Below are 17,905 nucleotides of genomic sequence, written 5' to 3'. Positions count from 1 at the left end.
ATATGATTGAGAAAAGGGCCCCAGATTTCGACAAACTTAAAATGGGTGTCAGCCAAACGATAACGAACCTCTTCAATATACAAACAAGCAATCATCTCACGTAGCCAAACCCTGAACAATGGAGGAGATGGTGATTTCCAGGCTCTAAGAATATAAAATGGTTTAACATCTTCCCTCTACACCAATTTAAAGTGGCAGTTTAAAGAGAAACAAAAAGGTAATCCATGGCAATGTAACTATGATTTAATAGCACTTTTCAAGTGTGACCCAGGCTGATAAAAGTTACTTATTTCCTGTAATTTGATTACATAGGCTTGATAACTAGCGGGACGGTCTTGGACAAAAATAGATTAATTAAAAAAAAAAATCAAAGCAAAGATCAGATTACATCGTGGCTTTAAAACTACAAATATTTAAATCCAAAATGAAGTAAAATTCAGAGTTTATTGGTAATAATGGGAGATTCCTCCGACAGGGGGCGGTAGAGTTCACTAATCTGAGGCTGCCTGTTTTAGATTGGGTTCTCTCCACCAATAGGAAGCTGCTGGGTTCAAAGTTGAAGGGTTAAATCCAATATGGCGGCTAACAAGCGGGTGTTGTATGTGGGTACGTTATGGCCGTTTTTGTTAAATTTTCGCTGTTAGAGTGTATGTAGCTTACGAGTTTACGACTGTATTATAAATCTGTATCGTAACAGTAATTCTGCGCATGTCAGGAACACGACAAAGACGCGCGAAAGCGAAGTTTAGCCCGAAAAACAGCTCACGTTTAACCCGGCATTTAAATACTGTCCGTTATCCCAGCTCTCTACACTGTATTTGTTTAAAATGTTTTTCCCTTTTTTGGAATGCGGATCTTAAAAATGCGTGTTTATGTCAGGTGGTTTAGCAGAAGAGGTGGATGAGAAGGTGCTCCATGCTGCCTTTATACCCTTTGGAGACATCATCGACATCCAGATCCCGCTGGACTATGAAACGGGTAAGATCGGGACCGTTTTAACCACGATTAACAATAAACCCTGCAGCAGCTCAAGATGAAAGTGTTCGCTTTGTCTTGTGCTTTACATTTTCAGAGAAGCACAGAGGTTTTGCATTCATCGAATTTGAGCTTGCAGAGGTGAGTCCGGCGTATATACCTTACCCTACCTACAGTGTGCTAATATTAGCCTATTAACGGTATTGTGTAAATCAGGGGCAATTCTAGGATCAGAGCTTTGGGGGTGCTGAGCACCCAGAGAGCTGCCCAGCCAGGCGAGATAAACTTTACTCGTCACAATGAAACTTCTTCCCTGTCTCTTTCGGTCCTCCCTGTCCTCATCGTCTGTTGTCTTCATCTCCGTTATCAGTCATCAGAATTTTACCATCTCTGTGCAAGTCTGCAAATTTCTTTATTAAATCATAAGATTCTTAAATTCATCAAGTCTCTCTGTGCCTGGGTCCTCGTCACAAAACATGACATCACTGTTTTGTACATTTTAACACAATTTAATCCCCACATTTGTGAAAGAAAAGCAAAACACTTTTTTGAAAAGTCTGTAACAAAATCATCAAATCTGATAAAGGTTATTTAAATGCTGCTAAAGAAGAATGGATTGGAATAAAAAAATACATAACCTAACCTTAATTACTGGGGGAGAATAATGAATGATGCTCATAGTGAGTAAGAAATAAACTGAGTGCATTTTTTGGACAGAGATTCACCTTTAATGTGTATGTATAATATAATACAGATACATAAAAAAAAACCCTCCTGAAACAGAATAAATTATTACAAAATATTTTAAAAAAAAAAGAATATAAAAATGGAGGCAACTTTGCCTGTGGTAGAATGTATACAATGCATGAAAAAATCTTTACTGCAGATACTAATTTTGTGTTGTAAGATTTATGAGTTTCATGCTTTCATAGTGGTCCTTGGGAGAGCTTGACATTTTTATCAGGTGGTACACACTGTAAATAGTTTGAGAAACACTGATAAGGTAAGTGTGCTTTTGGGAAACATTTAAAGCTGCAGTACAGAATCTTTGAAACAAGCTTAAAACATTTTTAGAATATAAACAGAGCACTCTGAAGCACCCCCAAAAATGGGCTAAAATCGCCCCTGATGTAAATGATACAGCAGTGGAACAAATATCGTTGGGTCATTCTACGTCAGGTCAGATTTTCCTGAAAAAAAATTCCAAGCAAAAATGTATTTTTAATAATGATTATGCAAAATGTCAGGTCCCTGCTGTCATTAAAAATCTTACTAAAAATACTTAATGGGGATGAAGATAGGCAGCTGTTTGGATATTCCTCCGATATCTTTTAAAAAACCTGTTATCTACAAAGCTAGATAACAGTCGTGTCCTGGTGCTTTAAATGCTGTGAGTTATGATAGAAACAAATAAAACACTGGTACGTTTTTTTCCTCCTGGGTCCTTGTGCTTTCGTATGATCAGTTTTTTTAAGAGTCAAACATACTTGTCCCTCCAGTTCTTCCACTTCTTTGTACATTCTCTCACATCCACTCTGATAGTTTCAGCCATCGCCCTCCTTGCTTGACGGCGGCAGGCCACTCACAGTAGCTGTGGGCTGCATCGACCCCACATGTAGTCAGATTTTGTGGGAGCTGGACATCATGTTATGCTGTAGGTTAGGATGTAGGGTTTCAAAGGGGTTTGCAGTTAGAATATTTCACACTGAAGCATAAATCCCCAGTAAGGCACATAGTATCTTTAAGGCCAGGGTTCACATTAGGTGAATGGTTTTACACATATTACAAAAACACATTGTCATTTATCTCGAGTGTGTAATTCCACAGGTATGACACTACCTACCAAATCCAAGTCATCGCTTTTAGGAAGAGGAAGTTTGTGTTCATATTATATCAAAAAAGTTTGATGTTCTCTCTCATTTTTGAAATATCCATAATTGTTGTTGTTGTTTTAATTTGATGAACTGAGGTAAAATGACCCAATCACAGATTATTTTATACACATGATGATCTTGCTCTGTATACTTTTATTTAAATTAAAAATTACAATGTATTCAATCTTAATATGATCTTCCACTTCCTTGTTGAAGTAGTTTTGTTTGTTCTCTGGCGTGGCATCATCACTTAGTATTAACTTGGGTATTAGTCATTAATTAGTGTTCATCTGCAGTTTTAAGAGCTGGGAATTTACCAAAGTGAGTCATTTGAATGGTTATTGGTGACTTCAGGAGAAACATATTTCTGTCCTCATAACCTATTTATGGCTTCTTTCTCATCTTCTGCAGGATGCTGCAGCAGCTATTGATAACATGGTAAGTTTCTCATATAACTGCTAGGCCAGAGACGTTATTCCCATTGAATAGCCAAAAAACAGCATCAAAAGAACCCTTTTACCAATCAATCAATCGGACAGCCTGCCGACCTGTCCGGGGTGTACCCCGCCTCCCGCCCTATGGCAACGGGGATAGTCTCTGACCCCACCACGACCCTAAATATTAGAAAGTCGTGGCACATGATTGAAAACACGGCTGTTACCTGATCATTTGTTTTCATTAAGTGTCATAAAGGACAGTCTAGTGCAGGGGTCCCCAATCCCAGTCCACGAGGGCCGGTGTCCCTGCAGATTTTAGATGTGTCCTTGATCCATCACAGCTGATTTAAATGGATAAATTAGCTCCTCAACATGTCTTGAAGTTCTCCAGAGGCCTGGTAATGAACTGTGTGTTGACCCAGGGTGAGATCTAAAACCTGCAGGGACACCGGTCCTCGTGGACTGGGATTGGGGACCCCCGGTCTAGTGTATCATCTGCTAAATTAGGTATTAAAGGAAGCACCGAAGCAGGTTTCCTTAGTAGTTTGAGATCTGGAGCAGCTCTTAGTATGGTTGTTATGCAGACAAAAACCTTGTAATTTTAAGCAAAATTATCTGCTTGATTATTGTTAAAATGTTTTTTTATCCCTCTAGAATGAGTCTGAACTTTTTGGAAGGACTGTCCGTGTCAATATCGCCAAACCCATGAGAATCAAAGAAGGTTCTTCTCGACCAGGTGAATAACAAACATTTCATACATTTTGTTTGTCTCTTTAAAAAAAACAATAGCGGTTGAAACTGTAAGTCTGCCTTTCCTGCAGTGTGGTCGGATGATGACTGGTTGAAAAAGTTTTCTGGGAAGACCGTGGAAGAAGCTGAGGCAGAGGCAGCAGCTGGAGAAACACCCCAAACTACAGCTCAGGAGGTGAGAGGATTTCACTTCTAATCTGTGTCTCTGTGAGGTCTTCCCTCTATAAATCTGTTAAGATGCGAGGCGGTAATTTGTTCTTGCAGGGTGAGCCTCCGGCTAAAAAGGGCAGAGTAAATCCTCAGGTCTACATGGACATAAAGATCGGCAACAAGCCAGCAGGGAGACTGCGCTTCCTGCTCCGGGCTGACGTTGTTCCCATGACAGCAGGTGTGTATGTGTATATGCTACAAATCCCAAATTTTTCCTCTTTTTCTGAACTGGTCTCCATGTGTGTGGAAAGAAACCTGTGTTATCTGTTAGAACAACTCTGCTCTTTAATTTTAGAGAACTTCCGCTGCTTGTGCACTCACGAAAAGGGCTTCGGCTACAAGGGCAGCAGCTTCCACCGCATCATCCCTCAGTTTATGTGCCAAGGAGGCGACTTCACCAACCACAACGGCACCGGCGGGAAGTCCATCTATGGCCGGAAGTTTGATGATGAAAACTTTGTCCTTAAACACACAGCTCCAGGTGAGCAGTCGTTTATACTGTTCTGAGAAGGTGCAGTGAAGCATGTCAGCAAGGCTCCTGGTTTTTAGCTGATGTAGCTTTTTTATGACATATCAGTACTGGAGAGGTATGTCTATATCTTCCAGTTTAAAAAAACAGCTACAGTTGCTTGTGTAATTAGTGTTAACACTGGAAAAATGGGTCTTTCAGTGTGAATCATTTCTTTTGTGATTTACGTCAGAAGCACAACAAAAGACAAAGGTGTGTTGGCTCGTACTTCCTGTTCCTACGACCGGATTGGACACGCCAGCATTTTTGTGTCAAACCTGTGATTGCTAAAGCGTTGAAAGGCGACGTGGCACGACTGAAGAGCTGTTGCTGGAATTCTTTGCATTGTAGCTGAAAACTCATAAATCAAGTGAGGAAACACAAATAACTCGCTGACAGATTTGTGCCAAGAATTCAGTCACAGGTTAGCGAGTGCAACAGATCAGTCCATCGTCCAATCACACGAGTCGAACAAGTGGGATCTAATTCATGACAAACTTACTTTTCTCACTCCATCGTAACTAAGAGCTGCTGTAATGATCTTTTTATCTGACTTTTAATTAACATTTATTTAAACTAACACTACTGTCAATTACTATTTAACATAAATGGCATTAAGTGTAATTCTGGCACTTCAGGATTATTAGCCTGAAAACTACAGTAATGCCTTAAAGAAGAATGAACCTTACTGGTGGATTTTTTGAACTTTACTGACGCAAAGGCATTTTTAAAATTAGCGTTATAGATGAGAATGAGTTCTTTTTAAAGTACTTTGCAGGCTATGTGGTTAACTATGTAGGCACAAGCCACTCAACAAACTGACTAAAGGACAGTAAATTCTGGAATAGCTCACCGTTTGCAGTAACAAATCCTACATGGAGGACGCATCTCAGTGTCAAACTCGATCTGTGATCACTTGTAACCTGGCAGGTGTGTTTCTGTAATATTCGTAGTGCCACTTCTAATCTATAACTTTTTGTTACCTGCTGAGAGGCTAAATATGTAACTTCAAGAGTCTTATATTTTTATTAGCGTGTTAACGTGCGCATTCCCTGTCATAACGCGAAGAATGTTACCCAGCTATCATGGTGCTCTTGGTTTTTGTTTGGGTTATCAGCGCTGCTATACGTAGGCAGGTTCTGCACAAAAGGCATGATTTTTGACTCATGACATAGAGATGACTGATAAATCTTAATTTCTTCATCACTGTTATATGAACGTGCAGAACGAACATTGCAAAAGCCACAGTGAATAAGAAAAGCTATTTTATTTACTCGTGGCATGTATTTACCCTCAGATTTTTGACCTCAGTAAAAGCATGTTTGAATTCTTTTACGTTTGTTGATTGAGTGGATCGAGGTTATTCGGTGTTTGGTGCTTATGCGAGCAGACTGGACCTGATAAAGAAGAACAATGGGGCTGTATAGCTAATACACACGTTTTATCATTGCAATACTGGTAATGTTATCACAGACTTTGTGCAGACATATTGTTAGCACTGTTGCCGCACAGCAAGAAGGTCCTGAGTTCAACTCCTCCATCAGGCCGGGGCTTTCTGTGTGGAGTTTGCATGTTCTCCCCGTGTTTGCGTGGGTTCCCTCCGGGTACTCCGGCTTCCTCCCACCAAAGACATGCACTTATTTGGGATAGGTTAATTGATTAATCTAAATTGCCCATAGGTGTGAATGTGAGTGCGAATGGTTGTCTGTCCCTGTGTGTTGGCCCTGCGACAGACTGGCAACCTGTCTAGGGTGTACCCCGCCTCTCGCCCTACGACAGCTGGGATAGGCTCCCGTGACCCTGAAAAAGGACAAGTGGAAGCGAATGGATGGATGGAGTTGAAGCCAGTTTTATTGAAATGCTGCCAATTCACTAAAGCAGATCGTTTATGGTCTACAGTATTTGATCTAAACCCCCAAAATCTGATGATCCCCTATGTGCCGCACCTGATGAAAGTGGAAAGGAATAACTACTTTTTAATAGGAAGCAACCTCTAGCAGAACTAGGCTCAGGCAGGGCTGACTGACTAACTGTTGTCTCCTATGCACACAGGGCAACTCTCCATGGCGAACTCTGGGTCAAACACAAACGGCTCTCAGTTCTTCCTCACCACTGACAAAACGGACTGGTTGGACGGCAAACATGTGGTGTTTGGAGAGCTGGTGGAGGGGATGGATGTACTTAGGGCAATGGAGGTAAGGGTCAAAGCTGCAGTAGGAGTTTTCTTTATAATGGTGTAGGCTGCTGTTTCACTTTGAAAAGGTTTTTGTTAAGAAAAAACTGTTCTTTTTCAATATACACCAGTATTTGTGCTCCATAAACCTGGGAATGCACCGGATGGGTGCACAGACCTCTCCAGCACAGTTTTGTTTCGCCTTTTTACGCCTTCATTTTACATCTGGAGCGTTTCAGTGGTGGACAGGACATGACCTTCTGTTTAGAAAGTTCTCAGGAACAGCCCAGGTTGTGCAGCTTGGAGACAAAGTTAAGGAAGCGATGCTGAGATGTTTTGGACATGTGCAGAGGAGAGATGGTGGAGAGCAAAGGATGTTGAATATGTGGGTGGAATATTCAGTGTACTAGTATGAAGTGTGTATAAAAGCTCTCACAACATTCAGAACAGAATCGGACAACAACGCTTTCAAACGCGTGGCTCCCTGTTTCTGGAATGATCTGCAGAGACAGCTTGGTGACAGCTACTGTGGCCCTGTAGATGTCACTTTTAAATCGTGGCTCAAGAGTTGGGAGTTCGCCTTGTAATCGGTTCGAGCCCCGGCTTGGACAGTCTCTGTCGTTGTGTCCTTGGGCAAGACACTTCACCTGTTGCATACTGGTGGTGGCCCGGGGGGCTGGTGGCGCCAGTGTCCGGCAGCCCTGTGCGCCCCAGGGCTGCCGGACACTGTGGCTACAATGTAGCTGCCATCACCAGTGTGTGAATGGGTGGATGACTGGTTGTGTAAAGCGCTTTGGGGTCCTTAGGGACTAGTAAAGCTATACAAGTACAGACCATTTACCATTTAAAGGACTGACAGTGAACGATCGTGTCAGGTCAGATAACTTGTTGTTGTTTTCTCTCTGCAGGCTCAGGGAACCAAAGACGGAAAGCCGAAGCAGAAAGTGATCATCTCGGACTGTGGAGAGTATGTGTGAACAAAAAGCAGTGTGTGTGTGTGTGTGTGTGTGTGTGTGTGTGTGTGTGTGTGTGTGTGTGTGTGTGTGTATGAAAGCGGCACATGTCTGGGAGCAAGATGACCTTTTGCTGTTTTGTACTTTGAAACCAGATCTTCTGCCATGTAAATATTTCAATAAACTCATTTTATAATGAAACTGTTTCTTTGATCGTCTTATCTGCTTACCTATCCAAAGCTCCACAGTGAACGCCATTTTTTTGCACATATTTACTGTTGTATGGTTTTGCAAGGTTAAAGGGACCTAATATGCTCCGTAATTTTATTCTTGCATGATTCAAATAATCCCAATTAATCTTAACCTGGGTTTTAGTGCAACTCACTTAAAGACCATCCTCCCTTTAAAGGTCGCTTTCCTGCGTTTGGCTGCCCCTCACAAAAGTAGAGGGGGCTGCTTCCAATCCAGGAAAATCTAATGTGAACTGCAAAGAGTAATATGCAAATTAGGCATAATATACATAAATAAATCTAACTCTAATGTAAAGACCTTTAGAGCAAGAATGAAAGTAGACGTTTGGTGTTACAGAAAATTATAATGTTGAAATAACTTTTGTTCGGGAAACGTTATTTAGCGAATATGCAGATAAAAAAACTGCAAATTAGCACAAATGTGCAGCAGACAGTGGATCCACCACATCATTGATTTTTAATTAGTCTTCTAAACAAATAACAGCGAGGAGGAAAAAAGTTGCAGCGGAATTACTGTTGCATATTTCAAAGCAGCCAAAATAACTCCCCGTGACTGAACACGTTCAAGGTGGAGCAGTTATTTCACCTGAACACACTGAGCTCGAGGCAGAGAGCGACTCCGCCCCCTCCACTCCCATCCTGTCGGGAAATGTTCCGAGAGTGTCATCGGAGAGGTTCGTCCAAACTGCGCTCCTGCGCTCCGACTTCGAACCGCGACATCTGGGTTTAAACTGTGAGTATTCACCGACATGTGTAAAGGAGTTGCTCAGATATTAAAGCGAGTTTGTTTCAGAGAGTTTTTAGTGCTTGTTGTCTACTTTGGTTTTGCGCTATTGCTCGTTAACTGTTAAAACTGTGTGAAGTGGAAAGGCTGGATTGAGATTGAGACTCCGCACGCAGATGATTGCCAAAGTCAGACGTTTGGCAGCTGAAAACACACTGTGTACGTTTTTAGTCTCTTTTCTGCTCGCGTTACACGGATTTGTGTATTTCACTGTCGCCCCAAATCCGTGTAAACACGCAAACGCTTATGACCCAGCTCCTCCACACTTTGTTTCTTCTCCCTTTTTATGCATTTGTGACTCGACTGCGTTTTCTTCTCGTTTCAGACTAGTTCATCCCTCACGTTGGTCTGTTCCACCAACGGCTGCCTCTCTCTTCCATCAGCAGTAAGAGAAGACAGACTGTGAACAAAAGCCATCATGAATTGGGTCGTTCTCCAGGGCCTCCTCAGCGGAGTGAACAAATACTCCACAGCCTTCGGCAGAGTTTGGCTCTCTGTTGTTTTTCTCTTCCGAATTATGGTGTTTGTGGTGGCAGCAGAAAAGGTGTGGGGAGATGAACAGAAAGACTTCACATGCAACACAAATCAGCCCGGCTGCCATAATGTCTGCTTCGACCACTTCTTCCCCGTCTCCCACGTGCGCCTGTGGGCCCTCCAGCTTATCTTCGTCACCTGCCCCTCATTCCTGGTGGTGATGCACGTCGCCTACAGGGAGGACCGAGAACGGAAAAACCAGCTAAAGTATGGCGAGAACTGCAAGCGTCTCTACCCAAACACGGGCAAGAAGCGTGGAGGCCTGTGGTGGACCTATATCCTGACTTTGGTCTTCAAAATAGGCGTGGACGCCACCTTCGTCTTCCTCGTTTACCACATGTACGAGGGCTACAGCTTCCCCAGTCTCATTAAGTGTGCACAGGTTCCCTGCCCCAACACGGTGGATTGCTTCATCTCTCGGCCTACTGAGAAAAGAATCTTCACCATCTTCATGGTGGTCACCAGCTTGGCCTGCATCCTCCTCTCCTTTTTTGAAATCCTCTACCTAGTCGGTAAACGCTGCCATGAGTTTCTCAGCTCAGCCCATCACTCTCGTCAGGTCATCACCCACTCAATGTCCAGCGGAAGCAAACTGATGGAGGCAAACGCACTAAAGTCAGGGGAACAAGGCACCACTGATAAGAAGTCGTACTATGTCGTCGTGTCTTGAGATACTGAAAACATTACACAGACTTTATGAAAAAGACACGGAAAGCAAAGCTGTCTCTCGCCATTCTACAGAAACTTCCTTAAAAGACTTGACAGAAGATTTTTCTACTTCTCAGAGACTGAACTGCAGTGTAGTTTATTCTATGTGCTTTTAAAAGTTTAAATTCTGCACTCCTCTCTGCTGTAGGGGCTTATTTTACGGTTTACATTTCTTTAGCCCTTGCAGAGAATAAAAAACAATATGTGCAAAGTGGTGTCCAACTGAGCCTCGAGATCAAATACATGAGTCACTCGCTGGTTGGCGAGTAAGGTTTTACAAACACATGTGGTTTGTGTGTAAGATTTTCCCTCTGCTCTTGCCCAGACTCAAGATGATTGGTTCAAAGTGTGTGCAGTCTTTCCCTCTGACTCAGACTCGTGTGTTAGACTCCTGGTGAACTGTATTTTTCATTATTTATCAAAAGGTTGCTGCATTTTACTTTCTGTATTTCCTGTGTACATGCAGTAGAGAACAAAGAGCAGTCAGTGATATCAGGGTGTTTATATTTCACTGCACTGAGATGCAGTTTTGTTGTGATTATTTTTCATTAAAGATTCTAATTTTGCATTTTGAGTGTGTTTTTATTAGTGCAGGAGTCCTAGAGGTCCACACACTGCAGCATATACTGTATTAACTTCAGAATGAGAGCTGTAGTTCCAGTAAACAGATAATCTTCCCATGCAGAACAATGTAAAGCAGAAAAGGATTTGAGGTTCTGTGGTTGGACTAAGGCGTCAGACTTTCTTCTCTTGTTTTCTTCCTTCATCCGTGTGTTTCATAAGGCCCACTCTCATTGGCTGCACAAATTGCTTTGTTGCCATGAGCAGCGCCCTCATAACTTTTTACAGTTGACTGGTACTTTGAGACGGGCAGAGCAGGAACCTCCCACTCCTCGGTTTGTTTCATCCCTGCTGACGTGTGGATCCACCCAGCACAGGAATTTGTTATTCTGAATAGACAGCTTCAGTATTTACACTGTAAGAGACATTAAGTAGATCTAAGGAGAGTTTTTTGCTCTCATTGAGACATGTAGGCATGAATGTTTAACTGGAACTGTTAAAGTGTATTTTAGCAGACACTCTTTTCAAAAATTACCCGTGAGGTCTGTAGATTATCGTAATAACATTCAGGAAACCCACTTTCACCTTCACTGTGGAATGGCATCAGAAATATGACAGATGTGCACTGCATGTTCATGTAACATGTGCACAAAGTAGAAAATTTTGTTTTCCAATCCAATCCAATCCAATTTTATTTATAAAGCACTTTAAAATACCCAGCACAGGAACAAAGTGCTGTACAGAAAAACATCAAATTAAAACAGCCCTATATTAAAACAAAAACAAGATAAAACAGCATCGAATCACCTAAAAACAACTAAAATAAAAAATAAAAATAAAAAGAAAAGAAAATTTTGTTTTGGTATGTATGTGCATGACTTAGATCAACGATCCTTAAAATTACCTGAACTTTCAGAAATATTCTCCAGGCTGCCGGAGGTCCTTGTCGGCCCATCTAGAGATTAATTAAATATTGATTGAGAGAATCAATATTTAATTAGAGTTTATATTATTTGACTAATGCCCCCAACACTCACTGGTACCGTCTGCCACAAATGGGAATATTTTCAAGTTTGCATTGTCTTATATATTTAACTCGCTGTTGTTGAGTTTGGGGCTTTTGGTGGGAGAAACGTTGGAATAGGTGGTTGTTTCCCACCAGGTCCGGCACAATTAGATGCATTAGAAATGAGAATAACTGTAGTTACGGCCGTAATGTTTTCCTGTCATGGAACAATGCCGGTTTTCCTGAAGCAGTGTGACCAGTCATGATTTGGCTTAACATAAATTAGAGGATCCTTCCACAAGAGAAAAGGCACAAGACCAATGTGGACCTTTGATAGTTGATATTTTATGGTGATGACAATAACCCAATAATAACTTTATTAACCTTCGTCACATAAAGTGTTGTGTATTGAGCAACTTTATGCTCAGCTCTGTTCTGTGTGGTCTGTTTGTGTGGGTCTTTTCTTTAATGAGCCTCATCATCAGACCTTCCCTGGTGTATCTTCTCATCTTGCACCAACTTCCTCTGTTCTGTTTCCTTACTTTCATCACAACCAGAGAAGTTATCCTGTTGTTTTAGCCTCTCTCGTAAAGACTTGCCACGGTTGAGTCACAGACTGCATTTTTCCAGGCGTGCCTCATCTGCCTCGACTTGTTCTTCATGTAAAATCTAGAAGACTCTTTTTTTTAACCCCTACCTACATTGAATGTAATTTCTGTCCACTGAACTGATCTAAGTTGTGAATTGCTGATGTTGTGCTGCCCTGCCCTCAGAGGATTTCCTGAAAAGCTCAGCTACAGCTGAAGCTTCAACTTCAGCCATGTCATTTAAAGAGAGCACCACTCCAACAATCTGCATCTGATGTTGCTTTTACATTTACAAAATGACACAAAGGTGTTTGTTGTTTGAATGCAAGACTGGAATATGTAAAGGAAGATATACAGTTGTGGTTGTGCACATTTTCACCTGGCTCTGGATAAATGAATTTTAATTCACATCTCAGTTCACAGTTCTTATTGTATCTTTGTCTTTTAAGCAGTTTACAAGGTGCAAAGAGTAACAGTAACTTAACTTGATGATCAGGTTTTGGTTTTGCACCGTGCATGTGACACCTGAACAGGAACTTCTGTGATTTCTAAAAACTTTTCCTGGACTTATTTTAACTTTTGTGTTCGGTGGGGAGCCGTGGCTATTATGAGCCTGTATCAAACCCATTAGGGCATTGTGTTTGTGATACTAAACAGTACAAACATACCTGACTTATATTATTGTATTATATTATTTGCATTCAAAGACTGAATACAAATGCTTTCAGCACAAGAGCTGGCAAGTTGTAGCAAGGCCCTGGAATTTCAAACAAACAGACATTGGATGTTCCAGACAGGATCTTCATCTGCAAAATAATACAATCGTTTTTAACCTACAGATGATAAAGAGGAGACAAAAGCTGCAGCTTGGGATCTTACAATGAAGAGGAGCTTGTGCGTTCTGGGAGTTTGTGAGTTGTTATCTGAGAAGAGTACACGCTTGAAAAGCATAAAGGAAACACAATATTCAGCCTTGAAAGAAGAAAACTGATTCATTTACAAAGAAAAGAACACAAACAAATATATAAACAGATCTCCCCGCTAACAAAAGTCGAACCTTTTGCTTTAACCTCGTTAAAAAAAAAAAAAAGGTAGTGTAGGGAAAGTTTCAACATGAAGAGGAAGAGTCACACATAACAACAAAAAATGTATTCACCTTAGGGTGTGTCCTCCTTTTAGTCACTCAGAAACAAGTTGAGGCACGGCAGCAAACCCTGTTCTTGGAATCCTCAAGCATAAAAAATGAAGCTAAGTGCTTTGCCTTTTAAACCTTTGAAAAATAAATAAGTAATATATTGAAGAGTTTAATGCCAGTTAACGCTGTTCGATGAGATTTAATCAGTCAGATTAATATTGGTACACCTCAGAAGGGACATGTGTGGGGAAGAAGACTCTTATTCATTGTGAAGTGATGATAAGTCTGATCTTCAGACCCTTAGAATGAGTCCAGATTGCCACCAGTACATTTGAACCAAGTGTGGTGATTGCTCCCGTATTTTCAAATCCTACCAGAATTACCCGGAAACAACGCAGTTCGTTGCTGTGATAGTTTTTATACTGTCTTGGCGAACAAGAGGCACATGGAGAGAGGGAGATGAGGAAAATCTGGGAGTAAGTTAGTCTTTCGTATTAACCACACCCACAAAGACATTTCTCAGCACTGCGCTCCCGTACCTGACGAGCAGAGCCAAGTCTGCGCGCTAAAGGAGTCAAACGAACTGCAAGAAACGACAGATCATCGGGGAATAAACACGTGCTTGCATCAGTTTGGAACAATTATGGATTAAACTTCTTGGGTTAGTGAAAACCTTTTTCTTCCTCCTCTTGATTTTGACATTTAAACTTCGTAAATGTACTTCGCGTTTGCGCAAGCTGGAAATGATCGCGGGCTGAGTGATCGATTCGCTGACTTTCGTAGAGCAATTTATGTAACTGTTATTTATCTCTGGTGAATGAGAAGAGCCGTGTACGTTCCGCGGTGTCCAAAAAGTCAAAAAACTAAAGAAAACCCAAGACAGCCCGTGCGTAAAAGGCTTTTTAACGACCTGTAAAGATTCCAAGAACCCGCGTCTACTCATAAACAAAGTAACATAATAGGACTGGTGCTTATTTATCTCCTTTTAATGTTTAACTGTTTAACTATAAAGTTCCAAAAAGTACATTTTATGTGTTTAAGCTCTGGGTGTGTTACTGTTGGTCAGCTATTTCCTTTTTGAGCACGCTGGCATGAAGTCTCCTCGTAATTGCGTTTGTGGGTGTTTCTGGTAGCTCTGATAGATTAGAAGTGGGAGCTGTTTTTAAATAAAAATCAGTTTTACAAGATCCAGTGCCATTTTTTTTCCTTTTAAGTAAGAAAATGTTTTAATTTTTAAAGAAAGCCTCTTATGTAAGAGCTCACAAACACTAACGTTCAGATAATTCAGGTGATAGTGAATATATGCTCAACCATTCTTTGTTTTACCACATCCAGGTCTGAAGACAAACTGCTACCAAGATACTTAACTGCCAGACTAGACCATGGACTGGAAAACCTTTCAAGCCCTCCTCAGTGGGGTGAACAAATACTCCACGGCATTTGGGCGTCTTTGGCTGTCAGTGGTGTTTGTGTTCAGGGTGTTGGTGTATGTGGTGGCAGCAGAACGAGTGTGGGGTGACGAGCAGAAGGACTTTGACTGCAACACCAAGCAGCCCGGCTGTGCCAACGTCTGCTATGATCACTTCTTCCCCATCGCCCACATCCGCCTATGGGCCTTGCAGCTCATCTTTGTCACCTGTCCATCATTAATGGTGGTCATGCATGTGGCGTATCGTGACGACCGTGAGCGCAAGTACAAGGCCAAGCATGGTGAGAACACCAAGCTGTACAACAACACGGGCAAGAAACACGGCGGCTTATGGTGGACTTACCTGATCAGCCTCTTTGCTAAGACGGGCATTGAAATCGCCTTCCTCTATATCCTCCACCGAATATACAACAGCTTCTACCTGCCGAGGCTGGTCAAGTGTGAAGTGTCGCCTTGCCCGAACGTTGTGGACTGCTACATCGGTCACCCCACCGAAAAAAAAGTCTTTACATACTTCATGGTTGGAGCTTCAGCCCTCTGCATCGTCCTGAATATCTGTGAGATCTTTTATCTCATCTACAAGCGCATTGTACAGTGTGCAAAAAAGGTTAAAAGACGCAACCGCGCCACGGAAATCCAACATGACGACTTTGAGGACCCCTTTAACAACTACAACCGTGCTGGGTCGAAGCAGGATCTAAAGGAAAAGCCTTCATTCCTCAAATCTTCATACAAGGCTCCTCCATACAGGCCACCTGCAATCAGACTTGAGGAGAAGATACGAGCATCTGCTCCTAACCTCTCTATCTCATGATCAGAGCTGAAATCAGACCAAAGAGCAAAAGCTCTGCAGAGTTTGGGCTGCGATCCAAAGACAGAACTAAAAACACGAGAGACTCAGAACAATGAGCCAAACTACATTCTGTCAGAGCCTGGAAGTTGAGTCATCAGTACTGGATTCATCCTGTGGACCCTTGTGTCCACATGCAAGACTCAAGGAGCACATGAACTTTTGTTTTGGCTTGAAGCAAAATTGGTCTTTTAGTGATATATATGAATCTTTTAATAAAGGTTCACTGCGCGGTGAGGGGTTGGTGGTGGTAATGAATCCTCCCTGCCAGTATCCACACGTCTGAGCACCCTACTTCCCGTTTTGCTTCTGTGATCCCTTTATTTGAATTTGAACTTAAATCATGGATTTCCTTTCCCAAGTTTATAGTAAAGAGTTGTGCAGTGGAGTGTGGAGGCTCGTTTGGTGATACGTATGTTTGAGGAATGCTAGAAATTGTGCAAACTGGCTTAAATATGAGTTTTCTATTGCATTTAGGATCAACTATGGTAACAAAAAAATGCATTTATTGTTGTTGCATTGTTCTTTCTGAATCCTTGGTAGACATGTTGCTTGGTCTCAGGTTTATGCTGTAGACGCGCTGTGTTTTGACGTACTTGTACACAACGCCGTCTGATCCAAGACCACTGTTGATTTTAAAGGTGAAAGGAATGCTGCTGTTTAATTCAGTGCTGGAAGACTGGACGCACACACACACACGGCTCACTGAACTGTATTCAAGTATTTTTGTGAGTCATTCATCGGCGACTGAGGAAGCTCTGAGGAATTGTATTTCCTGTCCTTGTTATTATTTCATTTTTATAACTGTAAAGATGTTAAATGTTTGGAATATGTTTCTGTTTGGTCTTTTATCAGAGCGTCACTCCATGCCCGTTCATCAAATGCCTAAAATGTCTAAAAACAGCCCTACCTTCATCCTCTAAAGTATTTTAAATTTATTTATATAATTTGTTTCTTTGTTTGAGAAAAAAGTAAGGACTTGAAACTTTCTACAGTTGCTATTAAGAGCTGCCTTTAATCCCCTTGATTCATTTCTTTGGCCGATCTGTGATCAGGTGGGACGTCTACTTGTCAATATTGACAAGTAGACGTCCCACCTGATCATGTTGTTTCAAAAACCTACGTTGATTTGAAAAATCGACATACGTCACATTTGTAAACAAGTTAGTATTTAGATAACTACATAACTTAGATTTCGGTCACCGACTCATTCCTACAGGCTTTGCTCGTCTAAGATCTTTAAGGGACATTTCTGGAATCTCAATCTGCCTGTCCGGCTCGCAAAGCCGGTTTCAAAAGGTGCAGCAGGAACCGTTTTTATCCCGAGTCATTGCCGCAAGCTGGAAAATTACCATAGAAATGGTGAAGATGCACTCTCACCTCCATTGTCTTGCATTGCAAACTCATCGTTACAAGGTTACTAGTTTGAAACCCAGCTGGGGCCTTTCTGCAGGAGTTTGCATGATCTCTGGTCATGTTAACTAGGGCTGCTCGATTATGGCAAAAATGATAATCGCGATTATTTTCACTGAAATTGAGATCTCGATTATTTGACGATATTTATTGAACAATAACAATGTGTTGAATAATGACTTTAAAGATTGTCAAAAAATAATATAAAATAGTGTGCAAATACTGATAACAGTGCAAATGTTTGCAATATAAAAAATAAATGAAAAATGTAAACATCTGTGTTTAGTGAACTTTGCAGTGTTGCTCTGTGGTGCAGCTACGACACTGTAGCAAAGTTTACACACTGTGTCTACTTGATCCACGTCGACTCCGCGAACCCATAATGTTTCCACACCACTGAAGTTTTTTAACCTCTCTTTTCAACCAGCGGCAGTCACTCTCCTCTCCAAATAACTTCTGCTTAGCTTCCCGAGCTTCCCGCGGGTCCTCTTAATTGTTGTGTTTGAAATGCAGAGAGGTGCGCTCGATTTGCCACACGGAGCAGCGCGAGAGTAAAGCACGAGGGAGGGGCTAATAATCGGCTCAGTCATTTTTAATGATCGTTGAAAGCCCAGATCGTAATCGAGATTAAAATTCGATTAATTGAGCAGCCCTACTGTTAACCGATGACTCTAAATTGGCTGTGGGTGTGAGGTACGGTTAAAAAGCACAAAATAAATGTGAGTATAGGTATAGCTACCTTTCAGGCCACGGATCATACCACATAA

At 41.6% G+C, this 17,905-nt stretch overlaps 3 protein-coding genes across 3 annotated transcripts; all 3 read left to right on the top strand.

Moving 5' to 3' along the window:
• The first annotated feature begins 523 nt into the window (after window positions 1–523).
• Window positions 524–8,081, top strand: ppie (peptidylprolyl isomerase E (cyclophilin E)). Its single transcript, XM_087832825.1, has 10 exons — window positions 524–606; window positions 880–978; window positions 1,073–1,116; window positions 3,261–3,287; window positions 3,941–4,022; window positions 4,108–4,211; window positions 4,301–4,424; window positions 4,542–4,727; window positions 6,807–6,949; window positions 7,836–8,081. The coding sequence occupies exons 1-10, from the start codon at window positions 576–578 to the stop codon at window positions 7,902–7,904; spliced, it is 909 nt and encodes a 302-aa protein (XP_087688951.1). The 5' UTR covers window positions 524–575; the 3' UTR covers window positions 7,905–8,081.
• Window positions 8,082–8,754: 673 nt separating this feature from the next.
• On the top strand, window positions 8,755–10,718 carry gjb10 (gap junction protein beta 10). The gene is made up of 2 exons (XM_006800638.3): window positions 8,755–8,864; window positions 9,241–10,718. Exon 2 carries the CDS (start codon window positions 9,334–9,336, stop codon window positions 10,117–10,119), a length of 786 nt encoding a protein of 261 aa, XP_006800701.1. The 5' UTR covers window positions 8,755–8,864; window positions 9,241–9,333; the 3' UTR covers window positions 10,120–10,718.
• A 3,232-nt stretch (window positions 10,719–13,950) lies between these two features.
• On the top strand, window positions 13,951–16,554 carry gjb3 (gap junction protein beta 3). The gene is made up of 2 exons (XM_087832811.1): window positions 13,951–14,107; window positions 14,782–16,554. Exon 2 carries the CDS (start codon window positions 14,829–14,831, stop codon window positions 15,687–15,689), a length of 861 nt encoding a protein of 286 aa, XP_087688937.1. The 5' UTR covers window positions 13,951–14,107; window positions 14,782–14,828; the 3' UTR covers window positions 15,690–16,554.
• Window positions 16,555–17,905: the final 1,351 nt, after the last annotated feature.

This window comes from Neolamprologus brichardi, chromosome 19 (genome assembly GCF_056152115.1).
Source record: "Neolamprologus brichardi isolate AB-2024 chromosome 19, ASM5615211v1, whole genome shotgun sequence".
Classification (NCBI taxonomy): Eukaryota; Metazoa; Chordata; class Actinopteri; order Cichliformes; family Cichlidae; genus Neolamprologus; species Neolamprologus brichardi.
The sequence above is the reverse complement of the archived record's forward strand: the minus strand, read 5'-3'. Positions and strand labels throughout refer to the sequence as shown.

What these genes read in the sequence shown, in the direction of transcription:
- gjb10 (XM_006800638.3), top strand. Translation starts at nt 9,334, where the DNA reads ATGAATTGGGTCGTTCTCCAGGGCCTCCTCAGCGGAGTGAACAAATAC.
- gjb3 (XM_087832811.1), top strand. Translation starts at nt 14,829, where the DNA reads ATGGACTGGAAAACCTTTCAAGCCCTCCTCAGTGGGGTGAACAAATAC.
- ppie (XM_087832825.1), top strand. Translation starts at nt 576, where the DNA reads ATGGCGGCTAACAAGCGGGTGTTGTATGTGG. An exon ending in CCCGCTGGACTATGAAACGG is followed by an intron (nt 979 to 1,072) that starts GTAAGATCGGGA and finishes TTACATTTTCAG; the next exon opens with AGAAGCACAGAGGTTTTGCA. An exon ending in CCTTAAACACACAGCTCCAG is followed by an intron (nt 4,728 to 6,806) that starts GTGAGCAGTCGT and finishes CTATGCACACAG; the next exon opens with GGCAACTCTCCATGGCGAAC.